Source organism: Silene latifolia, chromosome 1 (assembly GCF_048544455.1).
Source record: "Silene latifolia isolate original U9 population chromosome 1, ASM4854445v1, whole genome shotgun sequence".
Lineage (NCBI taxonomy): Eukaryota > Viridiplantae > Streptophyta > Magnoliopsida > Caryophyllales > Caryophyllaceae > Silene > Silene latifolia.
The window spans coordinates 101,359,483-101,372,830 of record NC_133526.1 but is presented as its reverse complement, the minus strand read 5'-3'; the positions used below and the strand labels follow the sequence as shown (position 1 = coordinate 101,372,830).

The 13,348-nt window shown below is 40.1% G+C and overlaps 1 protein-coding gene across 1 annotated transcript; it reads right to left on the bottom strand.

Annotated features, from left to right (window-relative positions):
* Nucleotides 1-630: 630 nt before the first annotated feature.
* LOC141651799 (uncharacterized) lies at nt 631-1,146 on the bottom strand. Its single transcript, XM_074459496.1, has one exon. The coding sequence runs from the start codon at nt 1,144-1,146 to the stop codon at nt 631-633; it is 516 nt and encodes a 171-aa protein (XP_074315597.1).
* Nucleotides 1,147-13,348: the final 12,202 nt, after the last annotated feature.

Sequence of the window (13,348 nt, the reverse complement as noted above, 5' to 3'; positions counted from 1 at the left end):
GACAGGGGGTTAAAAATCGACAATTCTTTCTTGGGCCGATTCCGGGCCCGACTGAGACCGAGACTAGGCCTGACGAGAACCCTAGGGCTAAACCTGGTGCTCCTAGCGTGTGGGACCGACTGGGTACTACAAGTGGTGACGCTCCGACACTTGCAGAGAGACTTGGCCCTCGACCAAGCGTAAAAGAGAGATTGGGCCCGCGAGAAGACAGCGTGGTCCCCCCGAAGAAACGGGCAAGAATGATGATGGGTGAGACATCGTCTCGTAGTGACGGGACACGCGACCCAACTAAAGATAGGCGGTAGTTACGGCTCTATTATTTAGTATTACTATTATGCTTTTATTTGCTTTCCTGTTAGTTTGATTTGTAATGGGCGTCGCCCGGATTTATCAAAATAAAAGACACGTATTATTTATTAGAAATCCTCAGTTTCTGCATTGAATATTTCATTTTTATTGTGGTTGTACCCTTTTCAGGGGTTGCCTACGTATCGCTTTTCAAATGAGAATCAAACCGAGGTCGTAGTTCTCTCATAAAACATTTCAGGCAGTGGCAACAAATGCCAAACTTAAAACTTATTCAAATACATCACAATTCAAGTATTATTTCATAACTTTGAGAGTGAGGTCTTAAGGATAGTACTTCTTCAACTGATCCAGATTTGTTGGATTCGAGAAATCATTTCCATCCAAATCTGTCAAACGTACCGCGCCTCCTGTGAGTATCTTCTTCACGAGATAAGGACCGGCCCAATTAGGCTTAAACTTCCCTCTTGGATCGACTGGTAATAGAGCCCTTACTGATTTGAGAACTAAATCGCCTTCATTAATTCCCCTGGGCTTCACCTTCTTGTTAAAAGCCCGCTCTATCCTTTTCTGATAGAGCTGAACATGATACAACGCATTCAAACGACGCTTATTGAGCAACACCAACGAATCATATCTGGCTTGGACCCAATCCGCTTCCGGGACCTGGCTTTCGAGCAAGATGCGCAGGGAGGGTACTTCCAGTTCGACTGGTTGTACTGCTTCCATCCCGTAAACTAGATAGTACGGGGTTGCCCTTGTGGCTGTTCTGATGGATGTTCTATATCCCCACAACGCGAAGGGTATCTTCTCCGGCCACTCCTTGTAATTGTCAGACATCTTTCTCAATATAGTAGCCACCGTTTTGTTAGCGGCCTCCACTTTGCTCCATTTGTCCGAGGTCGATATGGAGATGACTTATGGTGCTTGATTCTATACTTTTCAAGTATAACTACTGTCTCGGCTTGAAAGTGAGTTCCATGATCATCGATGAACTCGTGCGGCACTCCGTCATCGAAGCGGATGATGTCATTCGAATAAACTTGGCTACTTGCTTCACATTTAGCACTTTGTAAGACTTGGCCTCTACCCACTTGGTAAAGTAATCAATAGCGACTAGGATATAACAATGCCCTCCTGTTCCAGAAGGGTTTACTTTTCCGATGATGTCGATTCCCCAGGTTGAGAAAGGCCAAGGTGACGTCATGGTGTATAGCATAGAAGGTGGTATATGTTGAATATTCGCAAATATTTGGCAATTATGACAATGCCGGACATATCTGCGACAATCTGTTTCCATTGTTGTCCAATAGTATCCTAACCTCATGATCTTCCGAAATAGCATGTGGGAGTTCATATGCTGCCCACATTCCCCGTCGTGGACTTCTTCCATGACCTTTTCGACGCGTTGTCTTGTCGACGCATCGCAACAGGACACCCCTGTCTTTGTCTTGTTATACAATTGTCCATCGTTAGTTTTAACGAATTGGGCGGATAACATTCGCAATGCACGCTTTCCACGTGTATCGAGGTGCGGGTATTCTCTGCTTCTTTGAATCTCACAATGGATGCATACCAAGGTTCGGCTTTGCTTTCCTCTCCATCATCGACAGCATTTATATAAGCTGGTGAAGACCTTCGTTTGACACACAATGGCATGCTATCCATATGATCAGGGATGTTTATCAACGCCGCCGGTTTTGTGATGCGTCGTGAATCGATTTTCCTCCCTTGGGAGGTACACGTATTGCACCTCTTCGAAGAGTTTTTCTAGCTCTTCTATCTTAGCCTGGTAGGGTGCCAGGCTGCTACTTTTGATCTTCCATGACCCCGTCACTTGATTAATGACCAAGGAGGAATCCCCGTGTCTTCGTCAACTTCATGACTCCTAACTTGTTAGCGCTCCGCAAACCAAGTAGGCATGCTTCGTATTCGCGGCGTTATTTGTGACGGCGAAGTCCAATTTGATCGAAACGGGTACGTGCTCTCCTCTCGGTGAAATGATAAGGACACCTATTCCGCATCCCATGTTATTCAAAGCCCCATCGAAATATAGATCCCATACATCATCTTCGACATGGACAATATCCTCATCTGGGAACGACCAAGTGTCAACAATGTCGTTTCTTCGATGGATTATCGGCCAGAAATCGGCAACGACCTTTCCTTTTATCGCTTTCAGCGGCACATATTTGAGATCGAATTCCGATAGCATGAGGGTCCATCTTGACATTCTGCCGTTTAGCTTAGGGTTTTCAAACAAGTACTTGATGGGGTCCATTCTCGGAATATATACTCACACCGTAGCCGAGCATATAATGACGTAGCTTCTTCGTTGCCCAGACTAAAGCTAGGCATGTCTTTTCTAATGCTGTATACTTTGATTCATACTCCAAGACCTTTTTCCTCGGGTAGTAAATTGCTCTTTCTTCTTTGTCAACGGTTTGTGCAAAGCATTGCTCCCATCGCAGAATCAGAATCGTTAAATACAAAGTGATAGAGGCAAGCGGCTACAAAGCGGATCGAGAATCGGCGGAGAAGATAACACTTCCTTTATCTTATCAAACGTGGCTTGGCATTGGTCATCCCACATAATATGCTCCCCAACTTTCAATTTCTTAAAAATTGGTTCACAGATCATAGTTAATTTTGAGACGAAACGGCTTATGTATTGCACTCGGCCTAAGAAACCTCGAATTTCTTTCTCGGTTTTAGGATGGGGCATTTCCATAATGGCTTTAATCTTTGATGGGTCGATTTCGATGCCACGGTGGCTAACGATATGACCCAAAAGCTTGCCGAGGTGACCCGAACGCGCACTTCGTGGGTTTAATCTCATATTATACTTTCTCAACCTCTCGAAGAATTTTCGTAATGCTATCAAATGGTTATTACGTTCCTTCGATTTTACGATCATGTCATCGACGTAGACCTCTACTTCCTTATGAATCATATCATGCAACAACGTCGTTCTTTTTTCTGGTAAGTCGCACCTGCATTTATTAATCCAAACGGCATCACTGTGTAGCAATAAGTGCCCCATGGTGTTGTGAAAGCGATCTTGTGCATATCTTCCTCGGCCATTTTTATCTGGTTGTAACCGGCGTACCCATCCATAAAGGATAATAATGCATGGTTAGCGGTATTGTCAACCAAGATGTCAATGTGAGGTAACGGAAAGTCGTCCTTTGGACTAGCCTTATTTAGATCACGAAAATCAACACGGACCGAACCTTTCCGTCTTTCTTTGGGACCGGCACTACATTAGCTATCCAATCTGAGTATTCCGATACTTTGATGAACCCGCCTTGAATCTGTTTATCAATCTCTTCTTTGACTTTCAAAGACCACTCGATACGCATTCTACGTGGCTTCGCTTTCTTGGTTTGAACCCGGCTTGATCGGAATCTTGTGCTCGCAATTTCCCTATCAATACCCGGCATATCTTTGTAGGACCAAGCAAATACATCTTTGAATTCATTCAACAATTCAACAAACCCTTTCCTTTCTGCGGGATCTAAGGTTGTTCCTATCTTAAGCTCCTGAGGCTCTAAGGTAGTCCCCACATTAACAACTTCGGTATCTTCGACACGAGCTTCTTTGGTCGTATTCTTCCAACCCTTTTACTAATCGGGAGGCGGTTCCACCTCCTCCTCTTCTTCTTCTACCTGTCTATCCTCGACCTCATTCTCAACGTTATTAAAACAATCAATTGAATTGCAATATAAATGAGACAAGTCGTAAGCAAACTGATTCATCTTATTATTGATTTGAAACTGCGCAAATTGCGTTAACATTTGGGCCAACTGATCAGAGGTCAGTGGCGAGATAGGAGCGATGATTTGGGACAGCCCCGGAATACCAAAGCACTAGGGGAGGTACGGGAAAAGGAAAGAGGGGGAAGGGGTATCTTCGACACCTAAAACCCTAGACTTAGCCTTAGGACTTATGTCAGACTCAGACTCGAACTCAGACTCAGACTCAGAATCGTCATCAGGTTTGAACATTTGCCCTTCTCCAATGGTCATCTTGAAAAGCGAACCCTTGTTGTCGGTCCATTTCATGGTTTTCCGCCATCCAGATGTATTCCTTTGAGGATCTACATCAGTAATGAGGGTAGATGGATCGAAACGATCACTCCTTACGATCATGTTTACCAAGACTTCGTTTGGTATTTCCGGCTTCTTTTCCTCTCCAAAGAGGAGACCCATAGCTTTCCCATCTTCGATCGGAACAGACTCCTTCTTTATTGTAGCTAGTGCCATAATGTCTTCGGGAATATAGAAACAATCACAGAATACTTCGATTAGGGGACCGACTTGTTGGCCTTTGAGTTGAACAGTGGTTCGGGGAAGTCTAAACTCGCCATTTCCTCCCCGGCTTTCACAAAGTGGTCGTTTAGAGTTAGAAAGTACGGCCCCATCTTGATGTCTCGGTCTTCGATCGAGACTCTCTTTCTCAGGGAGTCTTCTTCAGTTGGCTCATACCCAAGCCCGTATCTTGTCCCCTTAGGCACTGGCGACTTCAATTGGAATGCGTTTTCCCTTTGGGGGTACATGGAGTACCCGAAGTACTTTTCGGTCTTGAAGATTGTTTTACAAACACGGCTTCCCGTATATAAGTCCATATTCGGTGCCTCGAAAGTGGACTCAATTGCGTTTACTACCTCGAAACCACAAGACTCCAAGGCGGTATTATCAGTTTGCACTTCGGAAGTAACATCTCCTCCCGTCACAATTATAGGAGTAGCATCGATGGTCACTACCTCTCCCTTGAGAGGGATTTTAATCTTGCGATGGAGGGTAGAAGACACGGCTCCAGCTGTGTGAATCCATGGTCTCCCGAGCAAAATGTTGAAAGATGAGGCAACATCTATCACTTGGAAATTGACCTTGCGCTCCACCTTTCCCACATTCACGCTTAAAGTGACGAGTCCGGACACTCGACGCACTGTGCCATCGAAAGCCCGAACCGTTTGCGTAGTGGGTGCGAAGTCGCTTTTCTCGAGTCCCAAAATGAAAGCGGTCCGTAGTGGGACAACATTAACTGCAGACCCGTCGTCGACAAGGGTCATTGGGAGTCGCTTATGACGGCATTCTACCGTGATGTACATAGCGAGACAATGTTGTGGCCCAAATGAGGGCAGGTCTTCATCAGAAAAAGTTACGGCATTAGTGAGCCGAGGTTGGTTTTGAGCAACAAATGAGATCACGACATCTGGAGTAGTGTGCGGTGACACGGTCATATTCATTAAGGCTTGAAGCAGAGCTTGTCGGTGTTCAAACGAGCTCAACATTAACTCCCAGATGGAGACATCTGCCTTAGTCTTTTGTAACTGCTTGATGAGGGAGGCCTCTGAGGTCGACCCTTCACCAAGAGCCCAGACTGAGGTGGCCTCCTTGGTGGGTGTCTTACTTAGACTGTCTCCAAAGATAGAGACATGGTTTGCCTTCTCAACACGATAGGGACGTCCCGATCGAGTCAAATGATTAGATTCGAGGACATCTTTCCTCAATTTAGAAATTTCTTCCGAGTTCGGGAATAATCGCACCTTCGGTGAGATAGATATCGTCTTCATCGTCAGCCCTGGACCCCATTAATTTCATTCTCGCCGGAGAATGTATGGTGTGCAATCGATAGCAAAATCCCCAATTCGAACTTCGTTCTTAGCTTGAGGGATATACTCGAGCGACTTACATAGACCTTCCCACGAAAAACCCGGTGAGACGACGGATGGGTTGGATTAAGTGAGATACATCGGTATTGTCTTCGACGAATACTGCATTGGCATGGTCGCCAAAAGGATTGTTCAGGTTGTTAGGTCGGACAGTGGGGATGGGGAGCGACCCATTCTCGATCATGTCTTGGATTTCATGTTTAAGACGGTAACAATTTTCGGTATCATGACCTTTTCCTTGATGATAAGCACGAGAGGCGTTGGGCTTATACCATTTACCCTGTCGATCCGCAGGCGGGTCCGGAGTTGGACCAATTGGGTTCGATTTCCCTTGGGCCGAGAGCCTTTGGAGGGCGTATGCATAGGTACACCCGATGTCAGTGAACGCTCTTGGCCCATGGCATTGCGATCCCTTAGGAGCTCCTCCCAAAAGACCGATGGCTTGGATATGATTGGCGTAACCGGATGCCTTAGCTTTGGAAGAGGAGGCACCACGATACCCTTTTGGCTTTTCGGCCTCGGCAGAAACGAACGTCGTCCTTAATTTTTCTTCCGACTCGAATAAGGTCCTTGAATGAGCCGAAATGTTGATATTTGATAGCGTCACGGTAGACATGTCGAAATTTTTTGATGAACTTATCTACCATTTCAGTCTCCTCTGGCCTTTTGGCCAACTTCACGCTTTCAGCGCGCACAAATGTTGAGGAATTCAAGAAATCCCTCCTTATCTTTCTCGTGTCATCACCTCGAGTGTGCGCACGATGTAGTCCGAATCTCGCATTATCGCAAAGTGTTTGAGAACCCCACCGCTATATCTTCGAAAATGGGGAAATTCTTAAGCTCAAGGCTGTAGAACCACGCCTTCGGGTGTTCTCCTAGGGATTGAGCAAAAATGTGGGGCAACATCTCAGCAGGTACCCCTTTCAGCGCAAGGTACTCCTTGTAGGAACGGATATGTTGCAATGGATCTTCCGTCCCTTTGAACTTTGGGATATCAGTTAGGACAAAATTGGTTGGTAGTTTATCCTGGACCGGCATGTACCCTCTGGCATTCTCATAATGCACATTTTCCCCTCGGGATAGCTTCAACTGTTCCTCTATTAGTCGGAACCTCTTTTCGAATTCAGTTTCTGGGGGCGGTGGTATGGGAGCTTCCACCGCGATCTTGGCTTCCACAGCCGTCAAGCGTTCCATCATTGCGACCAAAGTGTCGTTAATCTGCTTCAGTGCCTCTGCGGTAGTCATACTTCTTGTTTGTAGCGGCCTTTCTACAATAAAATCCCGAGCGAGTATCAGTTATCGAATCAAAATCCCCTGCACAAACAGGACTCGACTCATAACAACATGACGGACTCCATGCGACTCGATATTGGGCTTAGACCGGGAGAGCGAGCAATTGGGCCCCCTCGGTTTGGGTCATACACGACTAGGGACGGTTTTTCAAACCTAAAAACTGGCTATAACTTGACATGGATCCTACGAACGAACTATTTCGGCTCGTTGAACGGGTCCTAACCGTGATACACACGTGGCTTGGGTTTTAGACTCAACGTGATCATAAATCCGACATGACAAACCCGTGTTCAAACCAGACATGGCTCCTGGGCTTTGTGACAAACGCCCTAGGTGGCCTAGTGGGGACGTTTTGGTGGACTAACTTGGACCAAATGGTCGACTTTCATGACTCAGACCCAAATATCGGTTTAGGTGACTCACTTGACAAGTGTTCTAACCAAACAAAGGCTCACTCGAGCCTAAGGGTGGACTAGCTCGCCTATATCGAGCAAGCAAAAGCCCAACTCGACTAACCCGACCCCACTGACTCAAACTCTATTCTAGGTTTGGGTTGGACCGGGATCTGATTCATCGAAATTTGAAATCGAGAAGGATTGAATTGACTTTTAAAATGGGCAGCACTTCGGCTTGAAAGAGGGTTCAAAATTTCGAAATAGAGGGCCGAAATTTTCGAAAAGAAATGGACTTGAAAAAGAATCAAATTTTCGAAAGAAAAAGAAGATGGATTTGAAAATGCTATTTTGAAAACATGACCCGGGATTCACATAGCATGTAATCATTCGCATTTTAGGGATGCAATGCATGAACTAGACTCTTCTAAGTCTCGGTCAGTCCTCTAAAATGGGTCTATGCCATTGAAACCGCTTTGTTGGGAGTCCACATACCGTCATATGCCCGTAGCAATATGCCTCGTATGCAGCTGCCTACCTCCACGGAATCACCTTGATACTTAAATCGGACATAGTGGACATCAATATCCTCCCTTGGAATTAACCCAAGAGATTCTTTGGCCCGCCTAAAGTCTCGGGGGTTATGCATGATTAACATAAAAAAATGTGACAACAATCCTAATAGCCATCTTAAACTTTTCAAGTTTCACTATCCCAATGAGTCGCCAAATTGTGGACCATGGAAAAACGCTCCACTCAAATGCTTTTTCAAAACATTTTTAATTTTAAAAGAGTCGCCACTAAATTTTTAAATGAAATTTAGAAACCAATTTTAGAGATTTGAATTCGTGTGACTTTACGTGTTAGGAAGTTAATTTAATTTCACTAAAACAACACCCAACCCCGCCCGTTGCAACAACGGTCTCTACTAGGTGAAAGATGGCTATTTCGGAAAGATATCACATGCGTATGCAACCATTGAATTTAAATCCTATCATGCGAATTTCATTCTAAGTCGTTTAAAATGCATTTAACTTCGTCGAAGTGGTTTAGCATGTGAGGTTCATTGATTAAACTAGAAAAACACATCCAAAGAGAGGGATAGGAAGGCTTACGCTTAGCATAAGATGTATTAACAAACATTAGTGGTTAGCTCATACATACAATATAAATTATAAATAAAGTAAATTAAAATCTAAAATATAAACTAATTAAACTAAGGATTAATCAAACAGAGTCAAACAAGGAAGCAAATTAAAACACAAAACCTGGACAAACCCGTGCACTGCACGGATCTGAAATTTTCGAAATATGTCAGAATTGACCCATGCACTGCGCGGGTTTTGAATTAATACATTGCTAATTACAAAATAAATACTAAATCAATGCAATAAATTACGAAAATCTACCTAAATTAAAATTACAAATTATAGGTCTGGAAAATCATAAAAAATCAATTTTTATATGGTTAAAAATAAATACACGTAAATTAAATAAACTCGATTTATTAAATTGCCCTATTCCAACACGAGGATATGTAAATGAGACGGGGTGTACGACCGACCGATATGGCGGATTTCTTTCCCATCTCAAGTCAACGCGGGTGCCGGAATGGTACTTTAACTCATACTCAAACTATTCTTGTTTCGATATTAGTTAGACGATGTTAGACAATGGTTAGTAAATAAACAATAAAAAAACGAAATAAAAAGGAGAGAAGGGAGTTTTAATGCACCCTCAACCTACATGTATCGTTGACACCGTCTTGGGTCGTAATCGATTGTAGATTTTATCTCGAGGGGCCGTCGTCGACGAAGACAATTGAAATTGAATTTTGAAATCACGAAACAAACACGTTCAAAAGGCAGACTTGAGCAGCGATTTTCAATCGCTCACCACGACTTCGTTTCTCAACGATTTTTCAAACCGAAAGATGTTTTGGAAACTAGAAAGACTGAATTTTGTGAATATGGAAACAAACCAGAAGCTTTAATGGGATTTGTGCACGAGAATCAAGGCCAAAGACCACGACGTAAAACTCAAAAACACGATTTGTGTCCCTGTTTTGAGCGGTCATCACGGCTTTAGTTTAGGGTTTTTTGGACGATTGATGGTTGTTATTTGCAGTATGTTGTGGGGAGAACTTAGAGGAATGAATTTATGGTGAAGGGGGGGGTATTTATAAGGAGTTTCGAAGGGTAGAAGTAGGGCAACAAGCGATCGGGCTGTTTCGCATAATCGCTGTCCATCGCTAATTCGTGGGGTTTTTAGGGTTTGTATGGGGGTTTTCTTGGTGGTTAAGCTAAGGTAATATGGGTAGGATACTAGGGTATGGTGTAGGGTTAATGGGCACGGGTTTGGTAGCTGTTTGGAGCGGGTTTTGGGCTCGGGATTGAGCGCGCAAAACAGGGGGGGCTGCTTGTGTTGCTGGCTGTTTGTGGAGTATTTGGGACGGGAATTGGATGGATTTTGTGGTGTTCTAGGTGCTGGGTTGTTGTGGGTAATGTGGAGCACGGGTTGGTGGTGATGGGTTGCAGGTTTGGACCAAGTTTGAGTCGGTTTAGAAGGGCTTTCGATGGGCTATACAAACACGGGTAAAGGAAGGAATTGGGCTGTGTTGGGGAGTGTTTAGGACGAGATTTGGGTATGGATATGGGGGTTCGAACTGGGGTTGAATGGGTAGAGGCCTAGGTTGGTTAGTGTACTCGAGATTCGTGCCAACTCGTAAAGAAAACGGGATCAAAAACCGAGCTAAAATCGAGCTCCAAAACGCGTGGTTGAAACGAGTTTTAAATTTTCAAATTCGATTTTTCAAATCAAATAGCACATTTAAAATGAATGATTTTTCAAATCAAAAAAATATATTTTATTTTCAATAAAATAAATTTAAGGAAATAAATTCAAATTAAAACAATAAAATGAATTCACTTAAAAAAGCTTTAATTTAAATATCATTTAAATTAATAAAATACTCCGTCGACAACGCTCATTCCACATCGTAAAACGAGCCCAAATAATGACAATGACAACTAATAAATACATGCGTCCTATCATCATCGGGTGTTTTTCGGGTTTTCTATAAATTCCAATATCGACAGATATGGGTATCTACAATAGTACTTCAAATTTTTTGCTAATTTTTATGCATTATACTTTTGTCTTATTTATATGCTATTTGATCCGTTTTAACTTTTAAGTTTAAGATGAATACCCGTTACTGTTTGAACAGTTTAAACCATTATTATTATTATTTATTTATTTATGGAACGGGGCCATAACAAAGTAGGTCAATTATTTTTATAGAATAAATGAATCAATACATATATATAAAGCAGGAACTTTTCGAGCGATATTAGAGAGTCCAACTTTTTTAGAAATCCTAACAAGAGTAGATTTCGAAAAAAATTTGATAGTCCAACTTTATTAGAAATCCTAATAAGAGTAGATTTCAAAAAAAAAAATTGATAAATAAAATAACAAATTTAATAAATTGAAATCCTAACAAGTGTAGATTTCGAAAAAAAAATAATAAATAAAATTATCCGAAGAAAAGTAGAATTCTTAATATTGAAAACAAATCTTAATAAAATTATCTTAATATAAGTAGAATAAAATTATCAAATAAATAGTGGACATTCGTAATGGTTCAAGTTATCATTTTTATTTTTGCCCCACTTATGGGATCATACATTTGTAGTTTGTATTCTAGCATTAAAATAAGTTTAAGAAGCTGACGGATAAATAATGAATTTATTTGATTAAAGTGTCATGTTAATATGATGTAATGTAATCTTACGTAGTTACACGGAGTATTAACTACGGTTCCATAAAAATATAGTCACTAAATGATCATTGGGGTGTGTATATAAATCGTAAATGTCTCCATATACATTCAAGTGATCAATGCATATAGAACAATACATCGATCTATATGTGTTATTATTTTTGTTTCATCAATTTACTCTCTATAAGAATGTTGAGATCATTAGGTGGAGAAATGAAACCGAAAAGAATTGAAGTAGAATTTGACAGTTTAGACAACTCAAAGCTTTTTGTAACAATGAAGCAACTCATAGTATTATTCATATGATAAATTGCTGATCATTTCTAAACTCACGCATTAGCCTAGATTTCAAATAAGAGTGAGTGTGAAAGAGTCTTAATAATGTAGATTACTAATTAGTAAAGGCCTCAAGAGTGTACATATATTATGGTCATTAGTTAATTAAATCAAAAGAACGCGCATTATGTTTTAATTTAACCAAATCTTGCTTGTGCACTATGTAGTATTTACTCAACCATGTATCTTTGTGTTTTAGTATTGGTTTTACATACTAAGTAAAACTCTATTTTATACATTAAATTTATATTTACTTATATATCCTAAGTTCATTATTATTCATTGGTGAGGATCTTCTGTCCCATTTTGGTGTCACATCTCCTATCCCATACTCTCTCCTTTTGACACATAGACATAAAACCACATATATGATATATTTATTATTTCCTATGTTGATGTGTCAAGCAAATAGTAGCATGGGACAGAAGTATATTGATTTTTTGAATTTTTGATGTAAGTATATATTTTACTAATTAACCAAAAGATAGCTGATATTTTGGTAAAAATGACATAATAAGTACTCCATATTTAATATTATAAATAGAAAGGTTAAAAAATTGGTAGCTTTCTCGTATGTTACTCTTATTTTGGTAAATAATTTACCTATCAAATACTTACAAAAAACAAAGATAAATGAAATTTTTGTCAAATAAGCTTAAGCTTATTTCTTGGAAACATGACCTAAATATGAGATCTTTCATGATCTCCGAACCATCCTCATGTCAAATTAATTTGTTTTTGATGTTTTATCCTGACAATCTTTACTTGCTTTTGAGCCTATTGTTAGGAGTTGATCTCAAGTTCCTTTTTAAAAAAAAAATTATAAACTTGATTAATAGAATAAATATTAGCAATCCCCTATCTACTAAATGAATAGGTGATTTATATCATTTTTCCGCCAAAAAGCATATTCTCAAAAAAGGAATAATGATAATTATGTTCATTCACTAAATAAGGAAAGTAACAATTACAATTTAATTCATCTATTATATTTTCATTAAAATTAATCTTTTCATCAAATTAAATTATTTTCACTAACTCTAAATTATAATATTTTAATTAAAATAAAATAAAATTGCTATAAAATTATAAATTGTTAAATCTTTTATTAATCCTATTATTAGATGATGGGTTGACCCATATTCTATATAAAACCAAAACTAGAAATCGTTGTTATTACTTTTGTGATAAAACAAAATTATTTGAAAAAAAATATATAAATTGAAACTCATTAGCATTATGCTATAAAAATATTTTCATTAAAATATATTTCAACTCATTACTCAATTCTCTTAACTAATTTAATTCTAGCTTTTACTTATCAAAGCAAAATACAATGAATTTTCAATTCTAGCTTTTATTTATCAAAGCAAAATACAATGATGAGAAATATAAACAATTATAAAGTACCAATATTATATAAGTAATTTTATAAAAATATTAAATTTTAAGTACCGTGCATATAATGCACGGGGTCTAAACTAGTAATTTATAAAAGGATAACAAAGTGCCGCGACATTACAAAATCAATACTATATATTAAATCCAGAAACCAAGGGA